This window comes from Ostrea edulis, chromosome 3, assembly GCF_947568905.1.
Source record: "Ostrea edulis chromosome 3, xbOstEdul1.1, whole genome shotgun sequence".
Taxonomy (NCBI): Eukaryota; Metazoa; Mollusca; class Bivalvia; order Ostreida; family Ostreidae; genus Ostrea; species Ostrea edulis.
Window position 1 is genome coordinate 85,408,334 of NC_079166.1, and position 16,692 is coordinate 85,425,025.

At 39.0% G+C, this 16,692-nt stretch overlaps 1 protein-coding gene across 12 annotated transcripts in view; it reads right to left on the reverse strand.

Moving 5' to 3' along the window:
* LOC125672968 (protein still life, isoform SIF type 1-like) overlaps positions 1 to 16,692 on the reverse strand; it is a 74,723-nt gene that overhangs the window by 14,366 nt on the left and 43,665 nt on the right. For all 12 annotated transcript variants that reach the window (XR_008801332.1, XR_008801331.1, XM_056159252.1 and 9 more), the window contains 11 exons: positions 16,351 to 16,520; positions 13,670 to 13,767; positions 10,993 to 11,136; positions 10,438 to 10,620; positions 9,590 to 9,810; positions 7,847 to 7,973; positions 5,355 to 5,522; positions 4,871 to 5,051; positions 4,256 to 4,510; positions 2,992 to 3,080; positions 1,544 to 1,696 (listed from right to left, as the gene is read on the reverse strand). Coding sequence is in view for 10 of the 12 variants with exons in the window: in XM_056159252.1 (XP_056015227.1) it covers positions 1,544 to 1,696; positions 2,992 to 3,080; positions 4,256 to 4,510; positions 4,871 to 5,051; positions 5,355 to 5,522; positions 7,847 to 7,973; positions 9,590 to 9,810; positions 10,438 to 10,620; positions 10,993 to 11,136; positions 13,670 to 13,767; positions 16,351 to 16,520 (1,789 nt within the window). In the remaining 2 variants the exon portion in view is untranslated. The remainder of the gene's footprint in view (positions 1 to 1,543; positions 1,697 to 2,991; positions 3,081 to 4,255; positions 4,511 to 4,870; positions 5,052 to 5,354; positions 5,523 to 7,846; positions 7,974 to 9,589; positions 9,811 to 10,437; positions 10,621 to 10,992; positions 11,137 to 13,669; positions 13,768 to 16,350; positions 16,521 to 16,692) is intronic.

A 16,692-nucleotide genomic window follows, 5' to 3' on the forward strand; every position in this document is an offset into this window, starting at 1 on the left:
CTGCAAGGGAAACCACTCTTGTATTCAGAGAGGGAAACCACTCTTGTATTCAGAAAGGGAAACCACTTTTGTATTCAGAGAGGGAAACCACTCTTGTATTCAGAAAGGGAAACCACTCTTGTATTCAGAGAGGAAAACCACTCTTGTATTCAGAAAGGGAAACCACTCTTGTATTCAGAGAGGGAAACCACTCTTGTATTCAGAGAGGGAAACCACTCTTGTATTCAGAAAGGAAACTACTCTTGTATACAGAAAGAGACATGTCTCAGTTAGCTATCAAAAAGGAGAACCCAGTCAGCAATGTAACTCAGACAGCAATGTAACTCAGACAGCAATGTAACTCAGTCAGTAATATAAAGGGGAATAATTCGGTCGGCAATTTAAAGGGGAATAACTCAGTCAGAAATGTAAAGGGAAATAACTCAGCAATGTAAAGGGGAATAACTCAGAAATGTAAAGGGAAATAACTCAGATAGCAATTCAAAGGGGAATAACTCGGATAGCAATTTAAAGGGAATAACTCTGATAGCAATTTAAAGGGGAATAACTCAGCAATGTAAAAGAGAATAACTTCAGCTGACATGCCACAAATTTTGACCTACACATAGCACCCAAGGTCATAGCAGTGAGGGTTACTTATTGTGACAATATGCCTACAGTAACACAAGACCCCTGCTTATAAGGTCAAATCTGAAAGATCTGCGACTTTCACTTCTACTGTCGGTGCTTGGTGAAGGAAGGGTAGTTATTTTTGTTAAATGTCTTGGGTTTGAACCGGCACCGGAATCTAACCTTGGCCTATCTGTTGTAAAATGAGTGTCATAACCAAAATCACAAGGGGGGGATAACTCAGCTAGCAATGACAAAGGGGAATAAATCAGTCTTCAATAGCATCCAAAACTTTGAATGTATTATGTGGAGACTACAACAATTTTATTTACAACATTCTGTGAAATCACTTAATAAAAACACCAGCAAAAATAGAACTATGATATCATACAATAATCAAATAGTCAACAATATTCAAGGAGAACAACTCATCTCAATAAAACTGTATACTGTGACAGTCCACAATATTCAAGGGGAACAACTCATCCCAATAAAACTATATACCTTGACAATCCACAATATTCAAGGGGAACAACTCATTCAGAACAAGAGAGGAAAAACATGCACATGCAGCTTAACATGACAAGTTGATTGAAATGAACAGCCATTCAAATATACTCCTAGAGGGACAACTTACAATAATCAACAGATAATCAAAACAGAAAGTAGATATTGATCAGAAACAACAATAATTAATAGATACTTAAAATAGAAAGTAGATATTGACCAGAAATGACAATAATTAACAGATAGTCAAAACATAAACTAGACATTGACCTGAAATATCAGATAGTCAAAACAGAAAGTAGACATTGACCTGAAATGAAAATGATTAACAAACAATCAAAACAGAAAGTAGACATTGACCAGAAATTTCCAACAGAATCCTGAAATGACCATCTAGTCCTGACTGTTTAAACAAGTTTCTACTGACCTTGACATATGCCCTCTCCGTTTCAATGAGTTCCATGATGACTTTGCGAAGTTTCTGGGCCTCAGACAACGGTTTGGAGTTATGGTGGACGTGACTATCTAACACATTGGGTTCACTCCCAGTCCGACAAATTGCCGTCACCTGCTCCGCATTCTAAATGAATAAATCCAAAAACATTCACAATTAAGGTTACACGATATAAAAATAACTAGAACACTCCAAACCTCTCGAGGAGAAACCCCGGATCTCAAGAGTCATCCAAGTTTTATACGAGGAAAAGGCACACAAATCATTTAGCATATAGATGGCACAATTAAAACATTATGGTCTAGACAACTATTCATAATTTATTAAATTGTGACCTTGATCAAAGGTTCAAGGTCAGAACTCAATTTCTGGTCATCTAAGCAACTATTGTGCCAAACCTGAGCTTCTTACAGAGGATTTGTGAGCTGATTTCACTAGTGACCTTGACCATCCAAGGTCATGGCACACTGTTTGCTTGAACATAACCTTTATATATTGTACACCTTCTGATGTGACCCATCATTAAGTTACAACAGAGAGAAATGCTTTTTCTGTACTTTTCTGATCAACGACTTTGAATTTCTAAAAATTAATTGCCAATACAACCTATCATTGGGACAAATGCTGTCTGACGTGTTTCATGCCGATTGTTAGGCTGTTCTTGACACACTGATTTTGACTACGAATGACTCTGTTTACCTGATCAAGATATAGGGCTCACGGTGGGTGTGACCGGTTGTCAGGGGATGCTTACTACTCCTAGGCACCTGATCCCTCCTCTGGTGTGTCCAGGGGTCCGTGTTTGCCCAACTATCTATTTTGTATTGCTTGTAGGAGTTAAGAGATTGATCACTGTTCATTATCTTCACCTTTCATGATCCAGAGACAGCGTCATGACTCACTCTTAAATCATCATACAACTTCTTTGGGCTAACTATAATCTTCTAACATCTCCCCATTTCAGACAAAAAGTTGTACTTTTCTTTTTCTACTAATGACCTTGACAAAATGACCTTCATTAAGAGACATCACATATTGTGAAACATTTTTTTTTATAAATATGACCTCATAATGTCTCCCCACAATAAAATTTTGGTCCAAACATAAAATACAGTATGTTGGAATGACAGAAGATGGACTGACAGATGGACAGACACATAAATGGATGAACAGACAAATAGAAAAGCAGGAGTTAGACAGAAAAATGGATGAACAGAAAGATAGAAAGATGGATGGATAGAAAGAAAAACATAAGATGAACAGACAATAGGATGAACACAAGTGGATGGACAGAGCCAGAAGATAGATGAATTGATAAGATATTCCTATTGCACCAACTTAATTTTACTTCCGTGGATTATAACTGCTATAAAGAAAAGTGAACAACATTAAATAATCATATGTGATTTTTCAATCTTTACCTTGATTAGTTGGTCAATCTGAGAACCAGCTAAGTCAGGTAGGGAACCAGGCTTTCTGTGACAATCCATGTCGTCATGGCAACAGCTCTCTGTAATACAAATGTCACTGCATTTTTAATTCTAGAAACTAACTGCTACATAACTAATTCTAGAAACTAACTGCTACATAACTAATTCTAGAAACTAACTGCTAAATAACTAATTCTAGAAACTAACTGCTACATAACTAATTCTAGAAACTAACTGCTACATAACTAATTCTAGAAACTAACTGCTACATAACTAATTCTAGAAACTAACTGCTACATAACTAATTCTAGAAACCAACTGCTACATAACTAATTCTAGAAACTAACTGCTAAATAACTAATTCTAGAAACTAACTGCTACATAACTAATTCTAGAAACTAACTGCTACATAACTAATTCTAGAAACTAACTGCTACATAACTAATTCTAGAAACTAACTGCTACATAACCAATCTTCCAATTAGAGATCTGTGAGTCACAAAACTCATCTGAGTCACCTTGTCCATGCCGAAGTAAAAGACTCTGCCTGGGACATTAATAAAATGAAAGCTTATATCCCAACCTGACCCCAGCCTAAACCCAGTCAGACCCCAACCTGGCCCCTGCCTAACCCCAACTTGACCCCATCATGACCCAGAGATTATGAAGTTAGCAAAACTGAATTTATTAACATCAGAATTCTTTCACATTTAATTCACAAACTATAAAAAATATTGCAACATTTTCAAAAGTTAAAATTTAGATCTTTATTGTGCCCCCACCTTGACTCAGGGGTTCATGAAAACCTGAATTGATACTAATGGTGCACACAAGAATGCTTGAAGAAATCAAGTTGAATCTGCAGTAAATAATGAAGATCTCCTGCATATTTCTGTGTGGTTCAGTAGTTCTTGTGAAGATTTATTTATCTCACTATTCCTAATCATCTTCCCTGGTAAACCAACCAGATATTCCTCATCACCCAAGGATGATTGTTTGCTAAATTTCAGTGAAATTGGTTGAATGGTACAGGAGAAGTTCGCTACTATGAAAAATTCACTACTACAACAAAATAATTCTGATCAGAAAAAACACAGGTGAATTAAACATAAACAGAATAAACCCTATAAAGCTTTTCCTGCCTGTAACTTTTGAATAATTCTGTAACCTTCCGTCTCCAAGAGAGAGAGAGAGAGAGAGAGAGAGAGAGAGAGAGAGAGAGAGAGGGAGAAAGAGAGAGGGAGAAGGCCCTGACCTTGTGGTGATGGCACTGTGATATTTTCGATGACATTCTCGGGAATACGTGATTGTGAGGGGGGTGGAGGACACATCATATTGCTAATTTCTGATTGGTTCCCACTGATGGCTGCTGTGCTGTGATTGGTCTTCAGGGACCTGACTGTAATGACTAGTGCCTTTGATTCGTGGAGCAGAGTTTCGACGTACACCATGTCCAACTCCGAAACGATTTTTCCATTAATGACTAGAATCTCATCTCCGACACTCAGCTCTAATCAACAGAGAAATTCAAAGATGTTATAACTTAATCTAGAATAATGCTGTGTTGACACAATACTGATTCTGAAGCTATATTAAACAAAAATTGAACAAATATCAGTTGACTATAGATTTTTTATAAATCATTTTAGCGGTGTTTACACGTATACCAGAAATGTCTACAAGATCAGATTTGTGAATTCACATACAACTGTTTGAGAGCTCTGTACATGTAAACAACAGAAATATTGTGCAGACTACATGTTGGTGCACTTTTCTGAGTCGACTATACTTCTGCTATTTTGAAATCTGAGAAATAACCAAGCTTGTGTGTGACAGAGAACTTATGACTTCTGTGTGTCAGAGAACTTACGACTTCTGTGAGCCACACTTCCGGGTGTCACCTGACTGATGTAGAGGCGAAGTTCATCGTCTCTTTCAAAATCCTCAGCAAGCTCCGCCTCCACCGTAAAGCCAAACTCGGTGTCGCCCGATGATTTGGTGAGATGAAGTTGTATGACAGACTTCTGACACACCTCAATAGATTCGTACTTCTGAAGAAAAACATTCATCACTCTCATTACTAATCAAACATAATTATTCCTAATAATGGTATTGTAATAAAAATAATAATAATGATACAATACTGTGATGGTTAATTCTAATCTCACTTCTATGGATCCACCACAATATTCACCTTAAGACTTGACCTTTACAATAATTGTTCCTGATTCTCATTGTGCTGTTTGATTTCATTAAGATGATCAGATTTTCCTTCAATCGCTCTGTGCTGCAATTAATGACCATTATATACAACTTTCACTTTCTCAAACACTTTCACTTTACTCCCTACTCACCATATTTTTAATGTTGTCCTTGGGGTCCAGTACGATGTATGTATTAGGGGGGGTGTCAGCCTGCGTGATGCGTACGTAGTGGTCCAGAGGATCAAGTTGCCGTTGGCTGCAGACAGATTCCAGAAGATCTTGAGCAGTGCTACGTTTGTCAACCTTAATTAAAAGTGTCTGAAAAAAAATTTACCGATATTTTACTATACCAAGCTACAGAGTAATATATTACAATAAATCAGCTGAAACCTTGATACTATAAATGAATAAAGATCTAAAATCACAGGCATTCATGGATATATACACCGTAAAGACTAACAACATACAAATATCCTCAGGAGAGAGACAGTGCCCCCAAAGTTATTTCATGTCTTCAGACACCCCCCCCCCCCCCCCCCCCCCCAGAAGTTATTCCATGTCGACCCCCATCCCGCATGAAGTTATTTGATGTCTTCAGAACCCCCTCCCCCCTCTCCCCAAGCTATCTGATGTCCTCAGAATTTCTTCCCTGTCTGAGCTCACGATAGTCTCCAGTTGGTCATAACTGCACTGCAGGTTAATTTTTTGTCCTGCAAAGGTCATCATTTTCCACGGTAACAATTATTACACATTACAACCTTTAATTACCCACAATGCCTCACACAACATGCATCCAAACCACATAAATCCCCATACAATAATCATGATCTACGCTTCCACTCTGGCTAAGGACATGAAGAATGTTATAGCTAAACGCTAATCCATCGTCAAAATTCATTATTATTCAAGAGCTCCACAACAAGGCATTCATCAAGGCGACAGCTATATATACCTCAGTCCAAAATACATGTAACAAATATCAGGCAGGCCGCAATTTGACTGCATTAATATTCTACTCATTGTCAGAATCTTTGATTAGAAGATTAATCTGACTGTGTTGATATTTTACTCAAAGAATTTATTTTTCTCCTAGTCAGAATCTTAAAGATTAATCCGACTGCATTAATATTTTACTCCTCTAGAGTAAAACACATGAAGATTAAGTGGTGGGTATATTTCTTTCTTTCATTTCAAAGTTCTGCCTTGTTTTAATCTATGCAATAAATACATCAATATAAATTAATAATACATTCTCAATGATTTATTTTACATCTTTTGATCCATGATCATAGCAGATAAGGATAATTGGAATGTAATCAGAAAAATAAATCTTATAAAATAAATAAATTGTTTTTATTCAACCATCAGAGTAAAAAAAAATGCAAGATTTAAATGAAATACATTTTTTACTTACTCATCCATGAAAACAATAAAACTCCTCGCACAGGGTGGGTTAATCCAAAAACACTATTAAATAACAGACCCAAAGTCACAAAACATAACTGTAACCCAAAGTCACAAAACATGATTGTAACTCAATATAACCTACATTTAACATGATTGCAAATGAAAATCACAAAATATGATTGCAGCCCAACCCCTGGAAGTCACAAAATATGACTGTAAAAACATGCATTCCATCTATCAATACATGAAGACCTCTCCGTCTCTCGGCACACAATGTGTCGATCATTACCTCATCATATCGCTCTCTCTGTCAGATGTCCCTCATTCTCCACTAATGACCCCACACTACATCTGTTATGAACAAGGCCGGACACATAGTCTTTATTGTCCACTCATTCTCAGGACAAATTACCTGACCAGCGATGTGAAATCAGCCCTCGGGCTAGCCAGGCTGATTATTCGGTACTTAATTGTTATGTTGGGGTGAAATTTCTGTAATTTCAGACCCATGAAATCACAGTTTATATCAATTTATTGTGTAGTCTATTAATTGTGTAGGATGTGTTCTGAGAAAAAGTTTGACCTTGGGTAGATTAAATGTCCTTGGATTGGCATTGTAAATTATAACAATGACAACATCACAGAGAGGGAATCTAAGGGGGGGGGGGGATTGGCTGTTACATATATATATATAGTTAAGCATTGTATAGTCATCACAAAATACAGTGACTTCTTAAATAACGTCTACCCTCAAGTTTGAAAACCAGTCTCTTCCATCATTTTAAAGCATAAAATACTGCCATACAGTTGACATGTGACTGTGTGTGACCTTGTGTTAACTATTAATGTCTGTCACATTTAACACAATCACATTCAAAACAGGACAGTAATTTTTATCATCAAACCACTAGCTCACACACTGGCAAATACCCAGACATTTCTGTCACAATCTGTATGATATCAAAGCACGCCCTCTCTATTGCATATCTTCACTTCAACGTGTGATGACTGATGGGTGACCTTCACCTTAAATAATCACAGAACATTGACCTTGACCTTTCACTTCATCAAGTGAGGAGCCACTTTGCCTTGAATAATTAAGGGTTATAATCAAGGTTAAAGTTCAACATGGATAAAAGTTTTAGGAGACAAACCAAAACAATATTTCCTCGGACCTTCAATCTAATTATAAGGACACTAAAAAGCAATTCCTCCTCCACCTTCGTTTTTATTACCTGGTTGTTGGGCAGTGCCACTGTTTCAGACAGCGATCCTCCATCAGACACGGTTGAGAGATTTTCCGGACTGTCCATATAGAGGTCAGCTACCACCTCGTCTATATCTGTGGCCTTATACACAGCACTGAAATCAAATGAAGCGAAACAATGAATTCTCCATCCATCCCTAGAACCACATACACAAAAAACAAAGGAAACAGCTTTAAACAGTGGTGGTGGTGGTGGTGGTGGGGGGGGGGGGGCTGTTTTAATGGACTAATAGGGAGGAACCTGATGACAATACTGATCCATGTTGTATATGATTAAGTATACAACTTCATTTAACCCATATCCTACTGTAAAAACTTTCACATGAGAAATGAATTTTAATTCTGCTTCAAGCAATCCTATTCAGTCTCCCAATTTGTACCATATAGAACAGTTTCTATTCCCAAGAATTTCAATTTCATTTTAATGCAATTTAACAAGATTACTGGTACATGTTCATGATATCGCAAAAAAATCATCTCCTGTAATGCTTACTGTTACTTATGACTTAAAAAACATTCACAAAATTTCCTAAGTGTATTCATCATTAGTTCAATTTCACAAGTATTACAAACTTTCTTTGATGAAAAAATGTCCCTCCCACACATTAATTGACTGCAGCCGTACAGTGAGTCACACAAGACCATGGTTTCACTTATTGAGTGCTGGGACTGTGGTGTTACTTACTGAGTGCTGGGACTGTGGTGGTTTCACTTACTGAGTGTTGGGACTGTGGTGGTGTTACTTACTGAGTGCTGGGACTGTGGTGGTGTTACTGAGTGCTAGGACTGTGGTGTTACTTACTGAGTGCTGGGACTGTGGTGGTGTTACTTACTGAGTGCTGGGACTGTGGTGGTTTCACTTACTGAGTGTTGGGACTGTGGTGGTGTTACTGAGTGTTGGGACTGTGGTAGTTTCACTTACTGAGTGCTGGGACTGTGGTGGTGTTACTTACTGAGTGCTGGGACTGTGGTGGTGTTACTTACTGAGTGCTGGGACTGTGGTGGTGTTACTGAGTGCTGGGACTGTGGTGGTGTCACTTACTGAGTGCTGGGACTGTGGTGATGTTACTGAGTGGTGGGACTGTGGTGGTGTCACTTACTGAGTGGTGGGACTGTGGTGGTGTTACTGAGTGCTGGGACTGTAGTGGTGTTACTGAGTGGTGGGACTGTGGTGGTGTCACTTACTGAGTGCTGGGACTGTGGTGGTGTTACTGAGTGTTGGGACTGTGGTGGTGTTACTTACTGAGTGTTGGGACTGTGGTGGTGTCACTTACTGAGTGCTGGGACTGTAGTGGTGTTACTGAGTGCTGGGACTGTGGTGGTGTCACTTACTGAGTGTTGGGACTGTGGTGGTGTCACTTACTGAGTGTTGGGACTGTGGTGGTGTTACTGAGTGCTGGGACTGTGGTGGTGTCACTTACTGAGTGCTGGGACTGTGGTGGTGTTACTGAGTGCTGGGACTGTGGTGGTGTTACTGAGTGCTGGGACTGTGGTGGTGTCACTTACTGAGTGCTGGGACTGTGGTGGTGTTACTGAGTGCTGGGACTGTGGTGGTGTTACTGGGTGCTGGGACTGTGGTGGTGTTACTGAGTGCTGGGACTGTGGTGGTGTCACTTACTGAGTGCTGGGACTGTGGTGGTGTTACTTACTGAGTGCTGGGACTGTGGTGGTGTTACTTACTGAGTGCTGGGACTGTGGTGGTGTTACTTACTGAGTGCTGGGACTGTGGTGGTGCATCGTCCGTCGATGATATCTGAATGTTCCATCACCCTTCGGAGACAACATTCCACCCTGGTGTTTTCCCTTTCCGTAAATGTTAGGGACAGTCAACGGTTTTCTTGCTGCCACCAAAGCATGAAACGATGTCACGGTAAAAACACCCAGGCGACCCAGACTGGATTTAGTCATCTTAGACGCACTGCCAAGCAGGACCTAAAAATAGAAGAAAGACAGAGAGTACAGGTCACAGCTCTTGACAGGTAGGTCCAAGGTCAGGTGGTAAAGGTCACTGCTTGATCATGACGTTGAAGTCCAAGATATTAGAATTAACCAAGCCTAAACTGATCACTGTGACAGATTCAAGCCTAAACTAATTATAGCCCAAGCCTAAACTGTTCACAGCCCTAAGCCTAAACTAATTATAGCCCAAACCTAAACTGTTCACAGCCCTAAGCCTAAACTAATTATAGCCCAAGCCTAAACTGTTCACAGCCCTAAGACTAAACTGTTCACAGCCATAAGCTTAAACTAATTATAGCCCAAGCCTAAACTGTTCTCAGCCCTAAGCCTAAACTAATTATAGCCCAAACCTAAACTGTTCACAGCCCTAAGCCTACACTGTTCACAGCCCTAAGCCTAAACTTAAGACAGCCCCATGCTTAGATTCATAATAGTCCCATGCCTTAACACAATGCAGTCCGGAATGATCATAGCCCAATGCCTGTCTGAACAAATCATAGCATCATGTCTACCTACACATATCTGCAATATATGTACAGCTGACCTTTGACACATCGTACAAAGTGTTTTTATTTACCGCTGACCTTTGAAATATGATACCTTGGGGTTCGGGAGCTCCGTTCCTTGAAGCGAAGCAATGTAGCAGCGGAACCGGTACTGTTCTATAAATAGCTTCTCCAGGTTCTCCTCCCATTGGCTGATCTGTCTAATGATGGCTTGACGACTCCTGGGGTCCTTAACGACTGTCAGCTGGAGTTCGGCCATCTTTCTCATCTTCAGATCCTACAACAGATAAACAGCAAAAAACATTAATGAATACAAGCTTATCTGTAAAGTACTGAGATTAACATGATCAAAATGAAACTTAATCTTGAATGACTAGGAACAATCTATGTTTATATCTATTCATTCAGTAAATTTGGATTTTTTAATCAATATTTTTAACAAAAAGCAACCCACCCAAATCTAACAAATAGACAAGAAACTAAGCTTTTTATATTTATTTTTACTATCATTCAGCACAAGAAAGTTATTTTTTTAACTCTAAACTACATTTTCATTCAGGACATATTCTAGATGTGTCAAAAGAGAAAATCAGCAGATAAACTGCCCAGAAGGCCTCCTTGCTAAATGGCCCATGCCTTTGATACCTACAATGTCTATGTTGGTCTCCAGTTTGTGGAGTTCCCTCTTCATCAGCCGTAGCGTGTTGTCCTTCCCATGTTGCCGAGCGAACGAGGACGCACAGGCGGAATGAACAGAACAGATCCAGCTCTCCTGTTCCATGGGAGACGTCGCCTGCGGATGATAATACAGCACTGATTCACAGTCAAGTATAGATAATGATAATCTTTATTTTCAAAGTCAGACACGTATAAACAACAATGAACATTGGCTATATACTAGCTATATTTACAGACATGCAACCATGTTCACTCTTGGGCGTCATTATGTGGGACGAAACCAGAGTACCCGGAGGAAACCAACATGTCCGAGCAGGCAACCACCATACCCCCTCACATACAACCACTGCCGATCACGGAGATCAAACTCGGGTCGCAGCGGTGAGAAGAGGGTGTGTTAACCACTATGCTACTCACGATTTACTCTCATTGAAACAAGCTTTCTATGTCTTAATCCACAGATATTCCATGAGATCATTTGAAATACACAAAATACAAACATGGAAAAGGAAATTTGTTTGCAAAAAATTATTCTTATTCTGATTAGTGAAATACTAATCTTTTTTAACTGTTGTCAATTCCTAATTCAACCTAATCATCACTTGATCATATGACCTTGACCTTATATTTCCATGTCAACATCTCAGTTCACTGAACATGAGAAATCCACCTTGTATAGTTGAAACTGAAAGTTACAGTGTAGCCTCGTTTTTACCTTCATGTTTTATTACAATAGATCACTTATTAAGTTGAACTATAAAGCAAAAACACACCCATATAAAATAGACATGGTGATATTTTCTCCCAAGATGCTGCAACTTTAGTATTACCTTGTAAAAATTTTGACAAAAAAACCCTTTATGAACCCCTGGGATGTTGATTAAGATAATCACGACAAGCAGCTGTTTACACCTGAACTGCACTGGGCTAGTATCAGTGTATAAATTTCCTAGATCTGTTAAGCGATTAGTGATGGATGACTGCCCTGGGCTAGTATCGATGTATAAATTTCCTAGATCTGTTAGTGACGCATGACTGCCCTGGGCTAGTATCAGTGTATAAATTTCCTAGATCTGTTAGTGACCCATGACTGCCCTGGGCTAGTATCAGTGTATAAATTTCCTAGATCTGTTAGTGACCCATGACTGCCCTGGGCTAGTATCAGTGTATAAATTTCCTAGATCTGTTAGTGACCCATGACTGCCCTAGGCTAGTATCAGTGTATAAATTTCCTAGATCTGTTAGTGACCCATGACTGCCCTGGCCTAGTATCGATGTATAAATTTCCTAGATCTGTTAGTGATGCATGACTGCCCTGGGCTAGTATCAGTGTATAAATTTCCTAGATCTGTTAGTGATGCATGACTGCCCTAGGCTAGTATCAGTGTATAAATTTCCTAGATCTGTTAGTGATGCATGATTGCCCTGGGCTAGTATCAGTGTATAAATTTCCTAGATCTGTTAGTGACGCATGACTGCCCTGGGCCTAAGTATCAGTGTATAAATTTCCTAGATCTGTTAGTGATGCATGACTGCCCCGGGCTAGTATCAGTGTATAAATTTCCTAGATCTGTTAAGAGATTAGTGACCCATGACTGATCACTCCTTGACAGACCTGCTTGATCCTTAAATCAAAGCCATGGATCAACAACTAAATAACACTTAATTAATCTCATCCCTGTAAAACATTTATTTTGATAGACAGTTGGGCATTTTAGAAATAAACAAAACAAAATTCATAACTTTATTCTGTGACATAGAAACAAACATCGTATTTCTTTTGTGTGATCAGTGGTGGTTTAAGTCTAGGCACACTGATCATAAAATTAAAAAAGTTTTCAGTGTCAAAGTTTTAAAAACAAGGAAACCAGTAATAAGGAAAAGACAGAATAATGTTATGAAGAAATACGGACATTTAAGATAAGTTGTAAATAATTTAAAATGTCAAAGTTTTTAAAACAAGGGAACAGAATAAAGAAAAATTTACACACACGCCCCTCCACCGTATAACGGAGAATATGATTTGTAAGTGATGTTGTTATTGAGATTTCACTAGCAACACTTATTATGTTGTTCCCGGTATTACATTATTTTATTGTGAAAAATTGAGAAACGTAATAACGGGGCTCCACTGTATGACCAAAGTGAAAGTTGCGGATAGACAGACAGACAGGCAGATAGACAGAGACAGAAGGACAACAAGACCAACAGACAGATCAATGAACAGACAAATGAATAGACAGATAGATGAATAGACAGACAAAAAGATGAACAGACAGAAAGACAGACAGACAGATGGATGAACAGACAGATGAATAGACAGACAGATGGATGAACAGAGAGAAAGACAGACAGATGGGTGAACAGACAAAAAGATGAACAGACAGAAAGACAGACAGACAGATGGATGAAGAGACAAAGAACCACATAAATACATTATCACTCAATCTGGAGATAATCCTGAAAATATTCTACTTCTGTCATAAGCTAACACATGTTATTCAGATTGTTCACATTTTCATTCCATGCTATCTGTCAGGCAAATTATATAAAAACAATTGATCTGAAATGCTGAGGTAACACAGTCGTAACACAGTAGTACTGACAGCTACTAGAGTTTCCCGGTCAGGGTAAATCTAAACACTCACTTCAAACAGGTAGGCATCTCCAAACGCAGTGCTGACCGAAAAAATATTGTCTCGTTTTGGATGTTCAGGAACAGCCTGTGCAATAGCTCCCTCTATCACTGAAAACAAATTCAAAGATAATATTTACTTTAAACTTTCGAATATTCATCTCAATCAAATGTTACGCACAGTGGATATATATCTTTATACAACATGCAGTATTCAAAATGAACAAATAAAGATAACGAGCAGCTTTCAATCTCATAAATCCCATAAAGAATACAAAATTATGAAAAAAGCAAACACGGACCCCAGGTGTACAAAATAGAGGTGGGATCATAGTGTTTTATTGTAAATCTGCATATTTAAGGTTCAGTCATGACTTATAGTATCCCCCAGTGTCTGTCTACAGTCTGTCAATCATCAGTCAATGCTGTGGTATATTCCATTATATACCCAGTGTACAGTAAAACATAGCTACAGTAACCATGCGTATAATGAATTCACGCTTACAACAAAGTAATTTTCATTTCTTGTAGTTTAAAAACACAATGAACTCACTGCTTTATATACCAAGTGAATGTTATATTACATTGTGTGTTACTTCATGAAATTATATCATGCTGCTATACAGATACAGAGCCACTATATATATATGTGTCATACTGTGATGCGTCATGTACTCAGTGTATGTCATGGTGTGTTGTTGTACTCAGTGTATGTCATGGTGTGTTGTTGTACTCAGTGTATGTCATGGTGTGTTGTTGTACTCAGTGTATGTCATGGTGTGTTGTTGTACTCAGTGTATGTCATGGTGTGTTGTACTCAGTGTATGTCATGGTGTGTTGTTGTACTCAGTGTATGTCATGGTGTGTTGTTGTACTCAGTGTATGTCATGGTGTGTTGTTGTACTCAGTGTATGTCATGGTGTGTTGTTGTACTCAGTGTATGTCATGGTGTGTTGTTGTACTCAGTGTATGTCATGGTGTGTTGTTGTACTCAGTGTATGTCATGGTGTGTTGTTGTACTCAGTGTATGTCATGGTGTGTTGTTGTACTCAGTGTATGTCATGGTGTGTTGTTGTACTCAGTGTATGTCATGGTGTGTTGTTGTATTCAGTGTATGTCATGGTGTGTTGTTGTATTCAGTGTATGTCATGGTGTGTTGTTGTACTCAGTGTATGTCATGGTGTGTTGTTGTACTCAGTGTATGTCATGGTGTGTTGTACTCAGTGTATGTCATGGTGTGTTGTTGTACTCAGTGTATGTCATGGTGTGTTGTTGTACTCAGTGTATGTCATGGTGTGTTGTTGTACTCAGTGTATGTCATGGTGTGTTGTTGTACTCAGTGTATGTCATGGTGTGTTGTTGTACTCAGTGTATGTCATGGTGTGTTGTTGTACTCAGTGTATGTCATGGTGTGTTGTTGTACTCAGTGTATGTCATGGTGTGTTGTTGTACTCAGTGTATGTCATGGTGTGTTGTTGTACTCAGTGTATGTCATGGTGTGTTGTTGTACTCAGTGTATGTCATGGTGTGTTGTTGTACTCAGTGTATGTCATGGTGTGTTGTTGTACTCAGTGTATGTCATGGTGTTGTTGTACTCAGTGTATGTCATGGTGTGTTGTTGTACTCAGTGTATGTCATGGTGTGTTGTACTCAGTGTATGTCATGGTATGTTGTTGTACTCAGTGTATGTCATGGTATGTTGTTGTACTCAGTGTATGTCATGGTGTGTTGTTGTACTCAGTGTATGTCATGGTGTGTTGTTGTACTCAGTGTATGTCATGGTGTGTTGTACTCAGTGTATGTCATTGTGTGTTGTTGTACTCAGTGTATGTCATGGTGTGTTGTTGTACTCAGTGTATGTCATGGTGTGTTGTTGTACTCAGTGTATGTCATGGTGTGTTGTTGTACTCAGTGTATGTCATGGTGTGTTGTACACAGTGTATGTCATGGTGTGTTGTACTCAGTGTATGTCATGGTGTGTTGTTGTACTCAGTGTATGTCATGGTGTGTTGTACACAGTGTATGTCATGGTGTGTTGTTGTACTCAGTGTATGTCATGGTGTGTTGTACTCAGTGTATGTCATGGTGTGTTGTACTCAGTGTATGTCATGGTATGTTGTTGTACTCAGTGTATGTCATGGTATGTTGTTGTACTCAGTGTATGTCATGGTGTGTTGTTGTACTCAGTGTATGTCATGGTGTGTTGTTGTACTCAGTGTATGTCATGGTGTGTTGTACTCAGTGTATGTCATGGTGTGTTGTTGTACTCAGTGTATGTCATGGTGTGTTGTTGTACTCAGTGTATGTCATGGTGTGTTGTTGTACTCAGTGTATGTCATGGTGTGTTGTACTCAGTGTATGTCATTGTGTGTTGTTGTACTCAGTGTATGTCATGGTGTGTTGTTGTACTCAGTGTATGTCATGGTGTGTTGTTGTACTCAGTGTATGTCATGGTGTGTTGTACTCAGTGTATGTCATGGTGTGTTGTTGTACTCAGTGTATGTCATGGTGTGTTGTTGTACTCAGTGTATGTCATGGTGTGTTGTACTCAGTGTATGTCATGGTGTGTTGTTGTACTCAGTGTGTGTCATGGTGTGTTGTTGTACTCAGTGTATGTCATGGTGTGTTGTTGTACTCAGTGTATGTCATGGTGTGTTGTACTCAGTGTATGTCATGGTGTGTTGTGTTACATACCCAGGATGTGCCTCGGGATGCTGTCCTCGGTGACTGCCGTTTCCTCACTGCAGTCATAGAACAACAGTACTGTTCCTTTAAGACAGACCCAGTACCTTTTCCACTTCCTGCGTGGCGCGAGTTCCAATTTCCGCTTTCTGTGGATCAGCCAATTCTTCACAACCAACCAACTACAGACAGAAAGAAAACTCTGTAAAACCGGACTACAGACTTACAGCTACAGACAGAGAAAGAAAACTCCGTAATTAACCGGACAATAGATTTACAATTACAGACAGAGAAAACTTCATAAAACTGGACAATAGACTTACAACTACCGACAGAGAAAACTCTGTAAAACCG